General features: G+C 41.9%; 1 protein-coding gene across 8 annotated transcripts in view; it reads right to left on the reverse strand.

The window, feature by feature from the left end:
• The window catches only part of ATP8A2 (ATPase phospholipid transporting 8A2), a 330,202-nt gene that overhangs the window by 146,859 nt on the left and 163,142 nt on the right, over nt 1-20,201 (reverse strand). For all 8 annotated transcript variants that reach the window (XM_077927099.1, XM_077927095.1, XM_077927098.1 and 5 more), the window contains 2 exons: nt 5,022-5,205; nt 570-680 (listed from right to left, as the gene is read on the reverse strand). In XM_077927099.1, coding sequence (XP_077783225.1) covers nt 570-680; nt 5,022-5,205 — 295 coding nt within the window. The remainder of the gene's footprint in view (nt 1-569; nt 681-5,021; nt 5,206-20,201) is intronic.

Genomic DNA, 20,201 nt, shown 5'->3' on the forward strand with positions numbered 1-20,201 from the left:
AAAACTCCATTGAAGTTAAGCAGAAGAGTGAGGGATGGTTCACCTGTGGCCCAGGTAAGTAGGTTGTCTACATGGTAGAGCAAACCTCAGGTTCATACGTCTCCTCCTCTTCACATCCTGCCAATTTTATGCTTGCATCATTGTTTAACTTTGAAATATAGCAGTACAAAAATATATTTAGATTGTAAATAATAATTATATAATCAAAGTGGATGTTTTTTGTGTTTACATGATACTTGATTCAAACCTTTATATGGATATTTCGTTGTGAATTGTATTTTGGAGTTTCATCTTTTCTGTGCCTCACTTTGGAACTTCCTTCGGCTGTGGGACGCAATGAATGTATGCATGCAAGGTTATGTGAACAGGGCATCTGCACAAACCTGAGCCTTGTGGGGACAGGCTCACACAAGCAGCTTACTACACATAGGTGGTTAATTTATAATCTATGAAAGGTACAGGTAACTATATATGAGGTACATCACATACTGTTTAACAGTAATTTTCAAGTTACTATAATCAAATAACAGGGCAGGTGGGGGAAAATGAATACTCCCGGTTGTACTCACCTCTATAATATACAGCACCACGTTCTTATAAAAGCAGTACAATATGCATTTTGTTACTCGATTGTAACTCCAGGCTCCGTGGACAAGTAACAGCTTCTCCAAGTAGGAAAACTGGAGAAAGAAAAACGGCCAACAATGAAATTACATTGTAGAGAGATGCACGCTTGAGTCTACACATAAGGTGAAAGCCACTGACGTTATCTATTGCTAGATCAGCCTTTGTTACACATCATCCAGTTCTGCACAAATCTTATGTGGTGGGAGATACACAATGCAAACCTGCATTTATGGTGAATCCATGCAACTCACTTTCCATCACTGTATGACTTCCGAGAAGTCTTTGGATTAGTCAGAGAGGGCTGTGTGCCCAGAATTAAAGCATAACTGGTGCAAACCTATATATGTTTACTCAGAAGTTTGTCCTATGGTGTTCAATAGGCTTTATTGCCAGGCAAGTGTGTATAGGATGACAACCCCAGTCACAGTGGCCTATGAGACTTGGTAGACCAAGAAAAAGAGGGCAGTGCCAGATACTAAAGAAAAAGAGGCAAGTCTCAAAACGGTACTGAAAAATGTAGGGAGCTTTAATAAAATACTAATGAGATCCCCAGAGAGATGTTGTTTTACTAGAATAACTCAAAAAATTGAATTCTTGTGCCTCTGAGGATTGTTTCCACTGAAGCACATTGGGCAAATTACTTTTTGTTGATGTTCCCTACATTTTTCAGAACCATTTTGAATTTTACTTCTTTCTTTGCTTTATGAAAATTGGCTACCAGCTTTATCACAACATCTTCCAAGAATCTCAGGCTGGTATACAGCATCCCCCCACTCCAAATAGCCCTCAAAACATCCCTTAATATGGGTTAACTTATCATGACTTTCCCAGGGCAACTGAGAATGATTGATGGGTGAGCAGGGCTTTGAACCCAGCCTCCCCAATGCAAATCAAGTACACTAACTCAGCCTCTGTGGTGACCTCCAGATGTTTTGGACGTCAGTTCCCATCTGATGGGAGTTTTAGTCCAAAATGTCTTTAAGGCACCAGCTTGGTGAAGGCTACTCTTATCGACTACACTACTTTGGCTCTCAAGGCACTTTCTTCAGTCTATAGCAAAAATGTAGGAACAAAAACTCTTCTGAAGCCTCAGGTATTCTACAATTGATCTTTTAACATGTTGGAGAGTCTAGTATCAAGACTGGAGAACACACACATAAGCCTGGTGGAACTGAGAGAATGTGAGATCCAAAATGGGGAAGGGGCAAGGATTTCTATTTCCCACAAATGCATATGGTGCAGATTTCATTTGTTTTTGATGGTCTCTAAATACTCATCAGAAAGCAATCCCTCACCCAGCTCCTGTCACCCCCCTGTTGTGATATCATGGCAGTAATGCTCCATTTGCATGTTGAATATACATACATATTTGCTTTCTCATATAGGCATGAGTGAAATGCATATGTTAGGGATGGGAGAGAAATCTGTACTCCTCAAACCAGTACATGAACCAAACCATAGCTATGGGAAAGGAGGGTGGATCAGTGGTAGAGCATCAACTTTGAATTCAGCAGGTCCCAGGTTCAATCCTTGGCAACTCCATGTAGGGCTGTGAACCCTTTTGAAACCCTGGGGAGCCACCCTCATTCAAGGTGGACAGGACCAGTGGTCTGACTTGGGATAAAGCATCTTCAAAAATTCACACTTCTCCAGTTAAAAAACTGCATACAAAACCCTGTACATTAGGGGGGGGGGGGAGAAGTGTGTGCACACACGCAAATCTGTATACAAGTGAAAATACCGCACGGAAATTCGTATGGGAAATTTGCTTACCAAAAAAATGCATATAAAGGACAAAATTTTATACAAAAGCAAGCTCATTAGGGGAGGAATTTTCATGCAGACTTCTAAAAGAAAAACTGCACAGAAATGAGGCAAACGAAACTTCCAAGACTGGGAAAATGAGAAAAAATGAAATCGACAGACTTGTCCATCCCTAGTGTGAGCGCATGAAAGAGTAGCGTGGGATTGAGCCCTGAATCAGACCGGTGGTGCTTGTCACCTTGTAGGATCAATCACATGGCAGTTGGAACCGCAAGGTGGCGGCCAGCCAGGGCTTGCCTCAGGCATTGGAGAGACTGCCAGCACTCATTATCTCAATGAAATGAAGGATGTGAAATGGAGGGAAAGCAATATAATCCAGTCTTCTTCAGGAAACATGAGGCCAATATTCATTTAATAAGGTTCTCTATTAGCGGCTGAATCACTGAAGTGATCCCTTCTTGAGGATAATAGATTCCTCTTTTGGATAACAATAAAATCTGCATCCAATTTCTGCACTGCCTCAAGAAATTCTAGTCACTATAAACAAGCTGGTGGAGCATTTCCACAACTTGGAAGGCAAGAGATGTTTTCAAAAGATGTACTCTGTTGTTTTTCAACCCAAGCAATGTATTCTTTGTGGCCTCAGGTCAAGTTTCCCTTGTATTTGTTTTGTTTTATTTATTACATTTGTCAGTCGCTTTATCTTGTCCAGGCAATGCAAAGCAAATTACAACCAAGAAATAGACAGTAAACCCCCTACATAGATGCATTAAAACCAAGAGGGAAGGGAAATACATTAAAAGCACCACACCCACTGCTGCATTTTCCATCGGCTAATTATTGAATGAGAATAAGAGTCGCCCTTCAGTGTTAAACCTCCATGTTTCCACTATAGTCGCTACTGCAGAGAACTGCAACAACAGGAAACATGATGCCAGGATTAGAGTGAAAGTGGGAAATTTCAAAAGACAAATTGACCTTGATGGGAATGCTGAATCCTGCTGTTGCAGTTCTCTCCAGTAAAAACCATAGTAGAAGCATGGAGGTTTTAACAGTGAAGGGATGACTCTTATTTTCAGAGCAAGTCACTTGCACGTGGATGTGCAGGTTTGGGAAAACGGGGGGCAAGCCAGTGGCTCCTGCATATCTCCCCAAGGAATGCAGAAAAAACACATTTTAAAACAACTACTACTATCATCATTATTATATTAATATCCCACCCTTCCTCCTGAAGTCCAGGGTAGCGAATACACTCCACCAACCCTTCTCCAAACCAAAATGCTGTTTAGAATGTCACAAAATATGCAAGGCTCTCAGATCAACGAAGGGTGGTATAAAATGATTCAGGAGCATGCCCTGGCATGCTGCTCATTTGTCTCAAGCCACAGTTAATTGGCTTACTCTGAGGTGTGAATGGGACTCCAGAGTGAGAATCACTCAGAGCTATGGTAAGCATTGACACCAGTTGGAACTATTCAATCTGGGGTTCCTGTGCTGCGTATCATCTGCTTAAAGGAAAAGAATATCTGTTTCTCTTCAGCAGATAAGGGGTGCCTCCAGGCTGTCAGTATTTTGTGGGAGTGTCTGAATAACATGCCTGAACTTTAGGTTTGCGCATTTAAAGTAGATTAAAGCACTCTGTCACCCTAATGCAACAAGCCCACTTCAAAAAAGAGAAACCCAACAGGCTTTGTGCAGTTTGGAAAGTGACAGGGAGATGCATTGAAACACTTCCACCCTGCAAGGAAACCGGGTTAAATGCAGGAAGAATCCAAATTGTTATGTACCTGCCCCGCAAACAAATAAGAACAAAGGTTCAGTAAAGACTGTATATAATATTACCTCCACATAAACTTTGTGCAGCAATTCAGAATGAAGGCTCAACAAACAGGTCATCTGGAGGTGGTCAGGATATTAAAATCAATAAAGCTAAGCCTCCAAGACGATTGGCACGATAAGTATGTTTGAACACTGCAGATATTACAGCGATACATTAAGGTATCACTTTATTCTTTTTAATAAATAGATAACCTTTTTCTACATTTTAAATTTTTGACCTTTAAAGAAAATGCAGTCAAAGTTTAGAGAACATTTGAATCATTGACGCGACCCTCTTCCAAAAGGCAAATTTCACCCATCGCTGACTGCTCTCCCCTGATCCCTATGGGCCGCAACTGAAGAACTAGAATAGAAATCATAAGCTATCCTTCATAGTTTTCTCCTGAAGTCACTGAAAAGAAAAACGAGAGCGCTATTTACTATTGCCGAACAGGAATATACTCCACCAACAGGTGTCCAAGTCAAGAGGAAGAATATATATACATATATATCATTAGCAGAGCTTCAACAGCTGTAATGACTATCTTCTCTCGACCCAATTACTGGAGTCTGAAGAACAACGGCAAGTAGAGAGAAACCTAAGCCTTCGGGAGAAGATGGCCCATGGCCCGGCACCATGGAAAGGATCCTAAGCACTTGTGAGATATCTGCTTTAAGGCTGCAGCCTCAAACGGAAAAGAGAGAGGAAAATCTGCTTGGCCTCTAGGTCAGCAATGAGGTGTTTATCCTGCTCCTGCAGCCAATGCTTATTTCAACAGGATACGACAGCTGCTCGCTTGCAGGACTCTAACCTGGGCAATCGCGTAATCGGAGGAGTTGGTCGCCTGCATGCCTTCGTTGCCGCTGATCCCCACTCCAACGTGAGCCGTCTGGATCATTCCCACGTCATTGGCACCATCCCCAATGGCCAGAGTGATGGCATTCACATGCTTCTTTACCATGTCTACTATTTCAGACTTCTGCAGAGGAGACACCCTAGGAAGGAGAAGGGAAAACGCGGGTCAATTCCCCACATGCTAAGCTATATGTATGGCTTTCCAGAGGGACAGCTGTAATCTAGATTTAGACATATAAAAAAGGGCAGTAACTGGAACGTTTCCTGATCCAACACATCAAGTTTATAGAGTGCACGCCAAATCTTCCTTCCCCTCAAACGCATATAGAAATAAAGCACTGTATTCTTATTTATCTGTAAATAAGTAACATGAGCCCAGGTCACAAACGTGAATGCTTAGTAGCTTTTTAAGAATTATGAAAATGGCTTTGTATACATGAATGTAATACGCATCAGAAACATCAGAATGAAAAAAATTCGGTAACTGAAAAATGTTTATTTTTAATCACTACACAAGACTAAGTTCAAATCCCCCAGTTGCTTTCAATGAGAGGTTTCAAACTGACGGCAACACTTGGCCCACAAAACTAATGTAGGGTGAACATTATGTTGTGTGTTAATTCTCACATAATTTTGGTTCTTATCCTGGATTTTTAACTGCAATTATCCCATCACTTTTTATCAAAAAAAAAAAAAAAAAAAAAAGTCTGATAAGAAAAGTGACAGAAATTTCCAGTGGAAAGTGTGGGGCAGCAAACACTAGCTGTCAATTTTATCTAACCTCCACACAAAAGTATCAGCATCGATGCTCAATAATCAGCCAGTCTGAAAGTTCCCTTCACTGCATTCTCTGCTCTGCATCTCAGCAGGTGTTTCAGGAACTCCTGCCAACAACTACGTTTCGAAGTGTATGTTTTCAGTAGTATAACCCACATGGGTGCCCTATTGAAAAGAAAAAGTAGTAACTTCTTGAGCAGGAAGACGGCAATATGAGGAGTTTTGATGCAACACAAACTGTGGTCCTCTGGATATTGCTGGACTACAATTCCCATTATTGCTGACCATGGGTCATGATAGCTGGGTCTGGTGGAATTTGAAAGTCCAATAACTTCGGGGGGGGGGGGGGGCGGCTCATGTTCCCCTGTATGCTAAAGTATTCACTCAACAACTTATTGTTCAGGTCATTATGTAATCAAGGTAACCTCCTTCCCATGTAAACCTCAATCATCTCAAAGTTATGAATCTGCATGGTTTCCTCCCTAGGAAGCCACAGTTTTTCAGAGTACTCTGGATACACATTTAATTAACCGGAAAGTTATACAAATTGCCTTCAAGCACTTACTTTTGTCTTTCAAAAGGCTTTCATGCAGAAGATAAGACTAGGGTTCAGGGAGATTTGCCCAGCCATTTCTTTTTAAAAAACACGTTTTATTCTTAATATTGTTTGTGTGTGGAATTCACACTGGGTAGCTTATTAAGCCCTCATGCTGAAATATTATAAAATGATTTGGCTCAGTTTTACTGAAAAACAAGGTAAAATTATAAACTTTGTTACTAATAATTTCACAGAGCTGTTAAATTTATAAAACGAGATCAAGGCAAAGCTGAAGCTCATTAGTGTTAAAGTCTAACATTTATGTGTTGCTCATGACATAAGATGCTGCCAAAACTATGGTCTAGCTTCATCCCTCTTTGCAACCGTTAAAGTGAAAACTCCAGACAGAGTTTGAGCCAACAGGCATGCATATGTGGAGTAAATCAGTTACAGATAGGTAGCCGTGTTGGTCTGCCATAGTCAAAACAAAAAAAATTCCTTCCAGTAGCACCTTAAAGACCAACTAAGTTAGTTCTTGGTATGAGCTTTCGTGTGCATGCATCTGAAGAAGTGTGCATGCACACGAAAGCTCATACCAAGAACTTAGTTGGTCTTTAAGGTGCTACTGGAAGGAATTTTTTTTGTTTTGGAGTAAATCAGTTAGGAGTCCTAGGTGTTCTGTGAGCCAGGAGAAGAGCCAGCTACCTTTTACCCACATCAGTGGTGACAATTCACAACGAAACGCATCTTCCACCACTCGTTTTGCTTGCCAAATCAGCTTCTCATGGGTTTGAGATCTTAATCATTTCTGCATTTGACTATCTTCGAGTCATATTTCAGCATGAAGAAGAAGAAAGCAAAATAAATCCCATTTACTAAAAGAAATAGTTTTAACAGGGATGGTCAATTCCCCCCCCCCATCCCCCTTGAGATTTCAGCTTGGAAAGTTTTACTATCAGGTATTCAGAACTACTGGGGATGGAGGCAGAATCAAAGTAAACTACTCTACCGTAGGAATGGGAAACCTGAGGCTCTCCAGATGTGGTTGGAGTCCACCTCCCATCAATCCCAGCCAGCACAGCCAATGGTAAAGGATGATGGGAGTTGTAGTCCAACAACACATGGTTCCACCGCTCCCCATCCTGAGCGTACAAATTGCAACTACCCACATTTGGGTGAAAATGTGGGTTTTGGATACTGGGGCCAATGCCTCAAATTTGTCTGCACACAGCTCAGCATAAGGGTAGAGTCAATCACCCAAAATGTTGTTTAAAACCCTTGGGCATCACAAACATGCAAACGGTATTGAGGTACATTTTCACATAGGTGGTCTCCAGCACACTGGACCCTTTGTTGTATATCGAAGAGAGGGAGACTGTAAAGAGCCACTGCAGCCCTAGGGGAGACCCCAACCCCAGTTGCCAGGTTGGAAGCACATCCTCCCAGCTGATGTTAAAATTTAGGGAAGGGATTTGCTGCCAGCTGCATAACTGCAGCTTCCTCACAGCTGAACATCAAGTTTCACGCAGGCTGGTAAGGAGACACAGCTCAGTGACAGACCATGCAATACAGGAAGAAGATTTCAGGGTTCATATGTGGATTGGAACCCAGTTAACCTTCAGTTTTCACACTTCTCCAACTTTGGCGATACATTTCTCTAAGAACATTCCCAAGTGCTTATAAAGGTAAAGGTAAAGGTACCCCTGCCCGTACGGGCCAGTCTTGACAGACTCTGGGGTTGTGCGCCCATCTCACTCAAGAGGCCGGGGGCCAGCGCTGTCCGAAGACACTTCCAGGTCACGTGGCCAGCGTGACAAAGCTGCATCTGGCGAGCCAGCGCAGCACACGGAAATGCCGTTTACCTTCCCGCTAGTAAGCGGTCCCTATTTATCTACTTGCACCCGGGGGTGCTTTCGAACTGCTAGGTTGGCAGGCGCTGGGACCGAGCAGCGGGAGCGCACCCCGCCACGGGGATTCGAACCGCCGACCTGACGATCGGCAAGCCCTAGGCGCTGAGGCTTTTACCCACAGCGCCACCCGCGTCCCTTCAAGTGCTTATAGAGACAAGTATTATTAGGTTAAAATATATACAAGAAAATGCACATTTAGTATAAAATATGTGCAAGGATGCAAATCTTGAATTCTCATTTTTCACGGAAAAGCAGTGTGAATTATTGTGTTTAATTAAAATAACAACAATTTGCAGATTGCTCTGGAAAGAAGACAGAGCGGACTTATGAAGAAGCCCATATAAAACTGACCCAGATTGGAAATAGACTGATTCCTCCTTCCCTAAAGCCAGGCAGCTCCTGTGTGGGAGCTTCTCAAAGGTTACGTATGCAGGGGTTGGGGGGCTCAGAAAGGAAGGTGTTCAGTTCAGGAACAAGAGGAGGTAGCCTGACTGGAAGAAGAGACACAGGAGTGAGGCTGCATCTTTTCTGTGCCAGACATCCTGGTGGAAGCCAGATGGCTAATTATTCAAACTTGCCTTATTTGAAACCCAGTGGGGATTTGACCCTTTTTGCAAAAAGTAGCAGGTTGGGAATAAGCAAGGTCCGCATGACAGAGGCTTCATTGTATACCCTGAGATCATTCTGTGCATGCACTTTGCTTGGGTGGGAAAACTGAACCATTCCTTCTCAGGGTCCAGGGGAAGCTCAGAAACACACACACACACACACACACACACACACAGCTGTTAACATGATTTCTTTATCTGAGTTATTGTAAACCAGAGTAGTGGTTGCTCAGCATTCTTTTATTACCCAGATAGGAAATGAATCTGGAAAGACTATGCCAAAAACATAAACCTTTTTATTGCTTTGCACTGCCAGACTGAAATTATGGAATATCAGAGCTGACTTACACATTATGCAGAGTAAGATAATAATCGGAAGTGATAGAATTCTGGACTGTTTCACTTGAGACAGCAGGTGGGGGAAACTGTGGGAGTGAATGCTCCTGTGTATGAAAACTATCACAGGAGGGAGATAATGCTGGCCAGCCTTCTCTCTGCTATGGTACATACTAATTTGCAGTCACTGCTTGATGTCAATAGGCAGGGAGTTCCAAAGTGCAGGAGCTGCCACACTAAAATATGATGTGGCACCTGTAGCCAGTTCCACAGACTGAAGAGGTTGAGTGGGCATACGCGGGGGAAAAGTGATATTGCAGGTAAACTGGTCCCCAGTTGTTAATGCGGCAGAGATGCCACTCTGATCGGTTCAGAAACTTCAGCTAGTGCAGAATTCAATGGCCAGGTTGCTCACCGGGGCAAGACAGTTTGAGCATATGCTGCCAATCCTGGTCCGACTACAAAGGTTGCCAATTAGTTAGAATCATAGAATTATAGAGTTGGAAGAGACCACAAGGGCCATCGAGTCCAACCCCCTGCCAAGCAGGAAACACCATCAGAGCACTCCTGACATATGGTTGTCAAGCCTCTGCTTAAAGACCTCCAAAGAAGGAGACTCCACCACACTCCTTGGCAGCAAATTCCACTGTCGAACAGCTCAGGAAGTTCTTCCTAATGTTTAGGTGGAATCTTCTTTCTTGTAGTTTGGATCCATTGCTCTGTGTCCGCTTCTCTGGAGCAGCAGAAAACAACCTTTCTCCCTCCTCTATAACATCCTTTTATATATTTGAACATGGCTATCATATCACCCCTTAACCTCCTCTTCTCCAGGCTAAACATGCCCAGCTCCCTTAGCCATTCCTCATAAGGCATCATTTCCAGGCCTTTGACCATTTTGGTTGCCCTCCTCTGGACACGTTCCTGGGCATAATTATTATTATTATTATTATTATTATTATTATTCATTTATTTATTCCCCAGCCACTCTGGGCGGCTTCCAACAGAATATTAAAATACAATAATCTATTAAACATTAAAAGCTTCCCTAAACAGGGCTGCCTTCAGGTGTCTTCTAAAAGTCTGGTGGTAGTTCTTCTCTTTGACATCTGGTGGGAGGGCGTTCTACAGGGCGGGTGCCACTACTGAGAAGGCCCTCTGCCTGATTCCCTGTAGCTTGGCTTCTCGCAGCGAGGGAACTGCCAGAAGGCCCTCGGCGCTGGACCTCAGTGTCCGGGTTGAATGATGGGGGTGGAGATGCTCCTTCAGGTATACTGGATCAAGGCCGTGCTGATTTTGACCTATAAAGCCTTAAACGACTTAGGACCACAATGCCTCAAGGACTGCTACTCCCCATATGAACCAACTCAAACCCTGTGATCATCATCTGAGGCCCTTCTTCGTGTGCCTCCTCTGCAAGAAGTCTGGAGGGCAGCAACGTGAGAAAGGGCCTTTTCTGCAGTGGCTCCCCGCCTGTGGAATGCTCTCTCATGGGAAGTTCATATCTTTATGTAAAATATATCTTTTCTCCCAGGCTTTTTGGCTGTTTAAACAATCTACGGCCTTTTAAACTGTGTGTGTGTGGGGGGTATTGTTTCTTTTGTTATTATGGTATGTATTTTTGTGTTATGTGTTAGAAGCTCTTAGAGTCAGCATCTTGGGGGCAGACAGAGTATTGACCCACAACAGGAAAAGGTGAAGGTATTATTTGGAAGAACATTAACACCTGAACATTCTGAACAAAGGTCAACATGACATTATCTGGCAGATGTTTTTTAAGGGCGTCTGGTGAAAATGGACTTAGTTGTGTGGGAATACTCACACTCTCGAGATCCTCCCCAATAATCACTGGCTGTTCAAAACAGTCTGCATATGTACAAAACTTAGCACCTCTGGCTCTTTCCCTGCACTAATTTGCATCAAATGGATAAGAAAACAATTGAAATGATTCAAATCCCATGTGCGATTTATGTGCCGTTTCCTTCTTCCCTGAAATTTTAGTACAGTGTGTTTTCCCCACTGCTGCGTAATCTTTATGGGTACTTTTGTGAAAAGTGAAGGTGAGAGGGGAAGCTGTGCTTTAAACAGATGCTACTATTATATCCTCCTGTTTCTATGTTGCAACAGGGATTAAAATAACACATTTAAATACATTAATGTCTTTAACACAAAACATGATAATTTGATACCCTGCTTCCTTGAAAGCTTTTGTTAAAGCATGCAAGGTCCTCACTGGGCCTGTCTGCCTTGAACTTAACAGTTCAAGTTTTGCTATGAAATACGCCAGTATTTCAGCGTACCATGCCTGACTTCATCCACCAGGAAGGTACGATGGGAAACAGCCCCAAAAAGAAACCCGAGACCTGCATAGGTTACTGATTTTTAAGAGCACGCACCGTTCCCAGGAGAAGAAGACAAATGGACAAATATATCACGGAATGTTCAGGAAGCCTGTCAAGCATAGCTACTAAAAAACTGTATTTTTACAGTGTTTTAATTAGTCAAAGGCTTCCACGACTTCAAGTCCAAGGTTTGGAATTCAATCGCCAACAAATTGCTTGTCAAGAAAGACAAAATAAGGACAAAGTTCCTTTCAGTGGAGTAAAAATAAAATAAGGATGTCCTCACTATTGCAGAATTATACGTAACACGAAAGCATCAGCATTCCAGCACCAATGGAAACCAGTCCCATAGAAGACACTGCCTTCCCTATTTTGCATTTTCAGTTGTTCAATGTGGCACCTCTGCTGTGGAATGTGCTAATTTTCAGCTGCTGCCTGGTGTCAATAGGCAGGGAGTTCCACGGTATAGATGCTGCCACTCTAAAATATAAATTTCTTACAAATGCAGAAGGGGCTATTATTATGTGGTGCCTGTAACAGTGCCAGTTCTGCAGAATGAAGTGGCCGAGTGGGCATATATGGGGCAAAGTGATCTTGCAGGTAAACTGGTCCCAAGTCGTCAAGGGATTTATATTAGTAACACGTTGAACATGACCCGGTAGAAAATTGGTAACATGTTTGGGATAGAATGTATTTGTGATTTCTATTGAAAAGCCAAATGACAGGGATGATGGGGGGATTTCTCAGGCTCTGAGACAAGGACTAGAAGAGAATATGAAAATGTATGATGGGTGGAATTGTGAAAATGGAAAAAAGATTCCTCCTTCCGCTTGGTTTGTAGAAGATAAAACTAAATTTGTTAATGTTATATATTTTACTTAGGCTTTATTGTTATGTGGCATCCTACTCTTTTGCTTTTGGTACTTCTTTCTTAACATAAAATAGTTTCAAACAGAGTTATAGCTGTAAGCGAAGTATCTTTTTCTGCAGCTAACGCCCATTTCCTTGCCCTCTTTTTGGTGGCCGGTGTCATAATTATTTTTTGCCTTTGCTAGAGAAGTTTTAAATAAATATTAAAGCAGGAAGTAATAAAACATAATTGTTTGGCTCCCTTCTCAGCTATATAGAGTTTCCAACTAAGGAGGAGAAGTACATGACTACTCAAGTTACAGCCTGGAGCAAACTACAACAGTCACAGGGCCAGCTCTACTATTTGACAGAGTGAGGCAAAAGTTTAAGTCAGCTGAATGGGAGTGGGGAGTTCAGAGGGCCCAGGGAACCAGGCCTACCTAGCTGGTTTAAAGGGTAGGCCCAGCCTAACTCATTACTACAAACTTGGGATCTCAGTGGTTGTGTTTACACATTGTCATGGCCCAAAAACAGGAACCTTCAGAGGTTGAGCCCCCCCTCCAGCTGCAGCCCCAAGGAGGAGCCTCAAGGATTCACATTCTGGTCTGTCCATGTGATGTCAGGGTCACATATCTCTTTCACTGAACCCCAAGGATATACTTCTGCTACTAGACTCGGGTCCACAGATTCTCTGGAGGATCAGGAAAGCTCTGAGGAGATATCCCTACAACTTGAAACCCCAGAGCCTGCAAAAAAATTGAATGATTTGACAACAAGATTGGATCTGAATACGGCAAGTGTGGCCTCTAATACAGAATCTATAAATAAACTGATTCAAGAAAATTCTGAAACAAGAGGGATTGCTCAAAGTGCAAAAGATACTGCAGAGGAGACAAAGAGGGAACTTGCACCGATTGCAAAAAAAGTGAATGAACATGATGCAACTTTAGCTCTGTGGGAACTTCAGAGAAAAGAGAAGAACCTAAAATTAAGATTGGTTCCAGAGAATGAGAAAGACAATCTTGTGGAATTCCTAACAGAAAATATTTCGGAATTTTGGCAGGACGAGCTACAGGAGGAAGAATTTGAAATAACAACGGCCTTCAGGCTGGGCAGAAGGAAAGGTAAAAAGCCTAGGGATTGTCTGATTACACTGAGATCTAAAGAAGAAAGGGACAAAATACTGGACTTACACTACCACAAGGCTTTAGAAATTCAGAACTGTCAAGTTCAGATCTTTAAAGACATCCCTAAATATATCTTGGAGGTGAGGGCCTTCTACAAAGACCTGGTTTACCTGCTGAAGAAGAACAACATACTTTTCAGGTGGGAGTTCCCACAAGGACTGTCTTTTAACTACGCAGGGAAGAAGATTAAAATAAAGACAATTCAAGATAAAGAACTTTTTTTGGAAAGATACCAGGAAGGCCTGCAGAAAGGAGTAATAGAAACAACAGGAGACAAAGAATCGACAGATATTGCAAATCTTTCATTTGGATTACTACCACCATCGGAGGAGGAACAAAAACTTGGAGCAGTTGGAGGAATAGGTACATAGCAGCACAATGTCTCTGCAACTTCTTAGCTGGAATTGTAATGGTCTGAACCTTCCCCGAAAAAGACGCCAAGTCTTTCATATTTTGAAGAGAGAGCAATTGGACTTAATATGTTTGCAAGAAACGCATGTGACCAGGATACACAGGAAACTACTTGTAAACAAGAGACTTGGACAAGAATTTATTTCATCAGATAAGGTCAAAAAAAGAGGCGTCGTGATTTATGCAAAGGAAAAATTGGCCCCCAAAATGATATTTAAAGACGAACAAGGAAGATATCTCGCAATAGAAATACAAGTACAAGGAGAAAAAATTTTGGTATTGGGAATATACGCACCAAATGAAGGGAAGGCGGAATTTTTTAAGAAGTTGCATGAGACTTTAATGGACTATTTGGACTTTAAAATCATAATGATGGGAGACATGAATGGTGTTGTCTCCACCAACATGGATAAGGCACAGAGACAAATAATTTCTAAAGATGGAAGATTACCAAAGACTTTTTTTGAAATGACTGAAACGTTGGATTTGATTGATATTTGGAGAGTGAAGAACCCTCTGGAGAGAGAGGGAACTTTTTTCTCTGAAGCAAAAATGACATGGACAAGGATCGACCAAATCTGGGTAACTAGTAGCATGGCTCCAAAGATAAAAAAAGCAGAAATCTGCCCAAAGACTTGCTCCGACCATAATGCTGTGAAGATGGAGATGAAATTAACAACAACTGGAACCTTCAGATGGAGGATGAATGACGCCCTATTCAGAGATGAAGAGATTTATAAGAAGGCCCAAAAAACTTTGAAAGACTATTTTGAGATAAATTTGAGAACAGATGTGGAGAAAAGAATAATATGGGACGCAAGTAAGGCCGTGATGCGAGGTTTCCTGATACAACAAAACTCTATAAAGAGGAAAAAGCAGAATGAGAGGAAAGAAAAGCTTTTGGAAAAGATAAAAGAAGGTGAGAAGAAATTGAGGTCTAACCCAAAGTCTCATGAGATTTTGAGAGAAATAAAGTATTATCAGACGCAATATATGGAACTGATGAATCAAGAGATAGAATGGAAAATAAAGCAAATGAGACAAAGAACATTTGAATCGGCAGATAAATGTGGGAAACTTCTGTCATGGCAACTGAAAAAGAGACAAAAACTGAACACTGTGACAAGTTTGGAAATGGATGGAAAAATTATTCATAAACCAAATGAGATAAGCAACTGTTTCCAAAGCTTCTTCAGGAAATTATATACACAGGGGCCAATTGACGAGAGGGAAATAGAAGAATTTATTAAGAAGTATGGATTACCAAAGATCTCAGATCAAAGCAAAATGATTCTGAATGAGAAAATATCAGAGCAAGAAATAGAGGGCGCCATTCAGAATATGCAGTTGGGAAAATCTCCAGGACCAGACGGCCTAACGGCTAGATACTATAAGGCATTGAAGGAATGGATAATACAACCATTGAAGGAGGTCTGCAACGAAATTTTGGAGGGGAAAAAGGCACCTGAATCGTGGAAAGAAGCTTTCATCTCACTTATACCGAAAACAGAGACTGAAGAGAACCAGGTTAAAAACTACCGCCCTACATCATTACTCAATGTGGATTACAAAATTTTTGCAGACATTTTAGCAAAAAGATTGAAAAGAGTACTGATTGAGGAGATTCATAAGGACCAAACAGGCTTTCTCCCAGGGAGACATATGTCAGACAATGTCAGGAACATTATAGACATTTTGGAACTGCTGGAAGTGAACATTAATAGAAAGGCGGTGCTGATCTTTGTGGACGCGGAGAAAGCCTTTGATAACATTTGTTGGACCTTTATGAAGAAGAATCTCCAAGGTATGGGGGTAGGCCAAGGTTTTGAAAACGGTATAGGTGCTATATATTCTAAGCAAAAAGCAAAGTTGATTGTGAACAATGTGGTTACGGAAGAAATACCCATAGAAAAAGGTACACGACAAGGGTGCCCAATATCTCCCTTGCTTTTTGTAACAGTCCTGGAGGTATTGTTAAACATGATTAGAGGGGACCAATTGGTTAAAGGGATTCAGGTCGGAGCCAGAAATTACAAACTAAGGGCATTCGCAGATGACCTTGTATTGACTTTACAACAGCCAGATACTAGTACTAAAAGAGTATTAGAATTAATTGAGATATTTGGTCGAGTAGCAGGATTTAAATTGAATAAGCAAAAAACTAAAGTGTTGGAGAAAAATCTAACATTGGCAGAAAAAGAGAAGTTTCAAAGTGAAACAGGTTTAGTAATAACAAAAAAGGTGAAGTACCTGGGTGTGAATTTGACTTCTAAAAATGTGAATTTGTTTAAAGACAACTATGACAAATGTTGGACAGAGGTGAAGAAGGATCTAGAAATATGGTCAAGGTTGAAACTTTCCTTGTTAGGCCGAATTGCTGTTATTAAGATGAATGTATTGCCTAGAATGTTGTTTTTATTCCAGACACTCCAGATCCTGGATAAAATGGACTGTTTTAAGAAGTGGCAAAAAGACATATCAAAGTTTGTCTGGCAGGGCAAAAAGCCCAGAATAAACTTTAAGATTTTAACTGATGCAAAAGATAGAGGGGGGTTTGCCCTGCCGGACCTGAGACTTTACTATGAATCGGCAGCGTTCTGCTGGTTGAAACAATGGCTGCTTCTTGAGAACACAGACATTTTGGATCTGGAAGGGTACGACAACAGATTTGGCTGGCATGCTTATATATGGTATGACAAGGTAAAAATGCATAAAGGTTTTAAAAACCATATTGTCAGGAAAGCACTATACAATGTTTGGATAAGATATAAAGATTTACTGGAAAGTAAAACTCCCAGGTGGCTATCACCAATGGAAGCTAAAGAGACAAAAAAACTTAATATGGAGTCTAAATGGCCAAAATATTGTGAAATTTTAGAGCAAGATGGTGAAAGGGTCAAATTACAGAGTTATGATAAACTAAGGTCTAAAGTACGAGATTGGTTGCACTACCTTCAGATAAATGAGGTATTTAAACAAGACAGGAAAATAGGTTTTCAGAAGGAGAGGTCGAAACTAGAAACAGAACTGCTAGAACCCAATACTAAGAACTTGTCAAGAATGTACAATTTGCTGCTGAAATGGAATACACAAGATGAAACAGTAAAATCGGTTATGATCAAATGGGCACAAGATATAGGTCATGACATTATGTTTGATGACTGGGAAAGGTTATGGAACACTGGTGTCAGATTTACGGCTTGTAATGCTTTAAGAGAAAACATAATGAAAATGATCTACAGATGGTATATGACTCCAGTCAAACTTGCAAAAATTTACCATTTGCCCAATAATAAATGTTGGAAATGTAATGAGACAGAGGGTACCTTCTATCACCTTTGGTGGACCTGCCCGAAGATTAAAGCCTACTGGGAAATGATCTATAATGAAATTAAAAAGGTCCTTAAGTGGACATTTTCTAAAAAACCAGAGGCCTTTCTCCTGGGCATGGTGGGCCAATTGGTGCCAAGGAAGGATAGAACTTTCTTTATGTATGCTACCACAGCAGCAAGAATTCTTCTGGCAAAGTATTGGAAGACGCAGCAGCTACCTACTCTGGAAGAATGGCAAGCGAAGGTGATTGACTACATGGGAATGGCAGAGATGACCGGCAGAATCCGAGACCAGGGGAGTGAGACAGTGGAAGAAGACTGGAAGAAATTTAAAATATATCTTAAAAACTGTTGTAATATTGAGGAGTGTTGAGATGTTATGGTGTTAAGAAACAGAGAATTGCAGCTGTAAATCATAAATTTAAGGGAATTACAATGAAGATGAATTAATTAATTAAATGGAGGGTTGCTGATACAAGGGAAAAATAAGGATGCAGAAAAAGGGAGGTATGGGGAAGTCCGGGAAACAAGGTGAAGGAAAATGAGTTTATGAAATTATACATGTTTATTTGTGTGTATGTTTTGTTTTGTTTTGTTGTTTGTGTATAATACATGTTTGGAAAACTAATAAAAATTATTTTTTAAAAAAAAGAAACCCCAGAGCCTGGAAGAAGCCAACAGCTGCAGAGGACGGCACCAGACTTTTAACTGCCCAGCATCCATGGGGTAGGGCCCCCAGTAAGCATGTATCAAGCTTAGGCCATTCAAAGGATCTGCCAGTTATTCCTGGACACTGCTGAGACAACTTACATGTTCTGCCTCAGCTTAAGGATAACACTGGCACTGACACCAAGGTCCCTCTCCATGGTGCTGATCCTGTTGTCTCACCCTCCTCTCTGCAGGCAACCCTAAAGCACGGACCTGTCCCTTTGCTTGGTCTGTCACCTAGCCACAGTGGTGGGCACCAGGTTAAACCACAGTTGGTGTGTAACTTTGGTTTAATGCAAACTGTGATTTCCTCCCAAACAAACCATGAGTGGTAAGCTCAGAACAAACCTTGGCTACGGCTTTGAAGTTTGTTCAGTGTAAAAGAAACCATGAGCTCAGGTTCAGACTGCAGGACATGTCAAGGCTCGTGGTTTGTTGCTCTTGGCATGGCATGGCCAGGAGTAGGAGAAGAGCAAAGAAGGGATTTTTAGCCAGCCCAAGACAGTCTGCAGTAGAGGAGCAAATGCCATTTCACCCAGGACCAGGGCTACCCGTTACCTCAGTTTGGGGGGCGTGAAGGAGATGGAAACTAAGGTAGAGGCACCCAGAGAGAGAATAAGCTGAGTCTGGGATTCTGCAGCATGAATTATCCTGCAAATGCTGTGAACAGTTTTGTAACCTATCCAGCTCTACCTCTTAAGCCTCACTCTCTAATAACTCCATCTGTGGTCAGGTAAATCAATGAAAGAAAATTCAGGGGCTATTAACCTGGAGTCCAATTATTGTGAGAATTGTTTGCCACAGCAAGAGCCTTCCTTCACTTTTAAAAAAGCTTGCAAATAAGCCAGGGAGTGCTCAGCAACACATTGCCATCCCATGCAGTTTCCCCTGTTAGGAAATGTTCTTTTCCAATGTCAAGACCTAGCACAGGCTCTGGCAATCTTGTGACAATTTTTTTTTTTTTTTTTTTTGCAGTGGCAGCCCAATTAAGTCCCATTGGCACTAATACAGTTGGTAGACAGGAATTTTTAAAGAGGCAAGGGGGCTGCTGGAGGTTCATTTTTTAAGCAGCTAACCTTTTCCTGCAGGCAGAGAGGAGGACATTGCCTGGAGGACCCTGTTTCCCGAAGAGAAACAAGCTTTGAAAAGTTTTGGCAGCCAGCATGGTAATGAGCCAATTTCTATTGACATGTTATCTTCAAAGGTGAACTCCTGGGCAGCAAAGAGGCGGCATTCAGTGCCAGCCTCTTACAGAGGGGGAAACGTCCTTTTTGTCCGTTCTCATGCCAATATCCATCTACGCAATTTAGTGCTAGGGTCATTGAGGACGACAGACAGTTCATAGCCCTTCTGCCTTGGTGACTTAATATTTCGCACCATCTAAGCGATTGTCATCAAGATAATTTGCAGTACCTGCCGGTCTCCCTTAATAATGATGAACTAATTTAAAATACCCACCAGCTAAAGCGAGTGGCATAAAGAATTAGAAAGAGCCTGGCTAGGTGAACCAGCTGTTTTTAATTCCCAATGGCCAACAAAAACAGGCTCAGAAGAGTTTCACTAACTACACCACAATGCCAAGCCCAAACCCAGATGCCATATTGTGGTACTTAACAGAGCCCTGATGATTTGGTCCCTTACTGCCTGAGAGTTCAGAGTCCACTGATTTGCTAGATGACTGTACATATAAAAAGGAGATACACATTGAATCAATCAGGTGTGGGCAAACTTCAGCCTTGTGAGATCCACTTTGTTTTCTCAAGTCTTACCCTTAGCATAAGGAATGGTGAAAAGGTTGCCTCACGCAGCAGATGCTTGGAAACGTGAGGGGCCATTTTGACAGAGCTGTACCTCCTGAAACCAACCCCCCCCCCAGCCACACCCCTCTGTTTAAGGGCAGTGCTGTGCATGGCATTACCCCACAACCTTGACTGATCCCCTTTGGTATTGTGGAAGATGCTGTCTTCTTGCTAGGGTTGAAGGAAGATTCAACTGACAGCCCAACTGACTTCTGCAGATGGAATGAGGGTGCCATCTTGTCCTTTGATTCAGAAAGCAAGATGGGTTGGGTCAACCCTGTTTGTGTCTGAATGTTCAAGGTCCACCAATGGGAGGGAGGTACAAAATAGTGACTTGGGATC

Source organism: Podarcis muralis, chromosome 4 (assembly GCF_964188315.1).
Source record: "Podarcis muralis chromosome 4, rPodMur119.hap1.1, whole genome shotgun sequence".
Lineage (NCBI taxonomy): Eukaryota > Metazoa > Chordata > Lepidosauria > Squamata > Lacertidae > Podarcis > Podarcis muralis.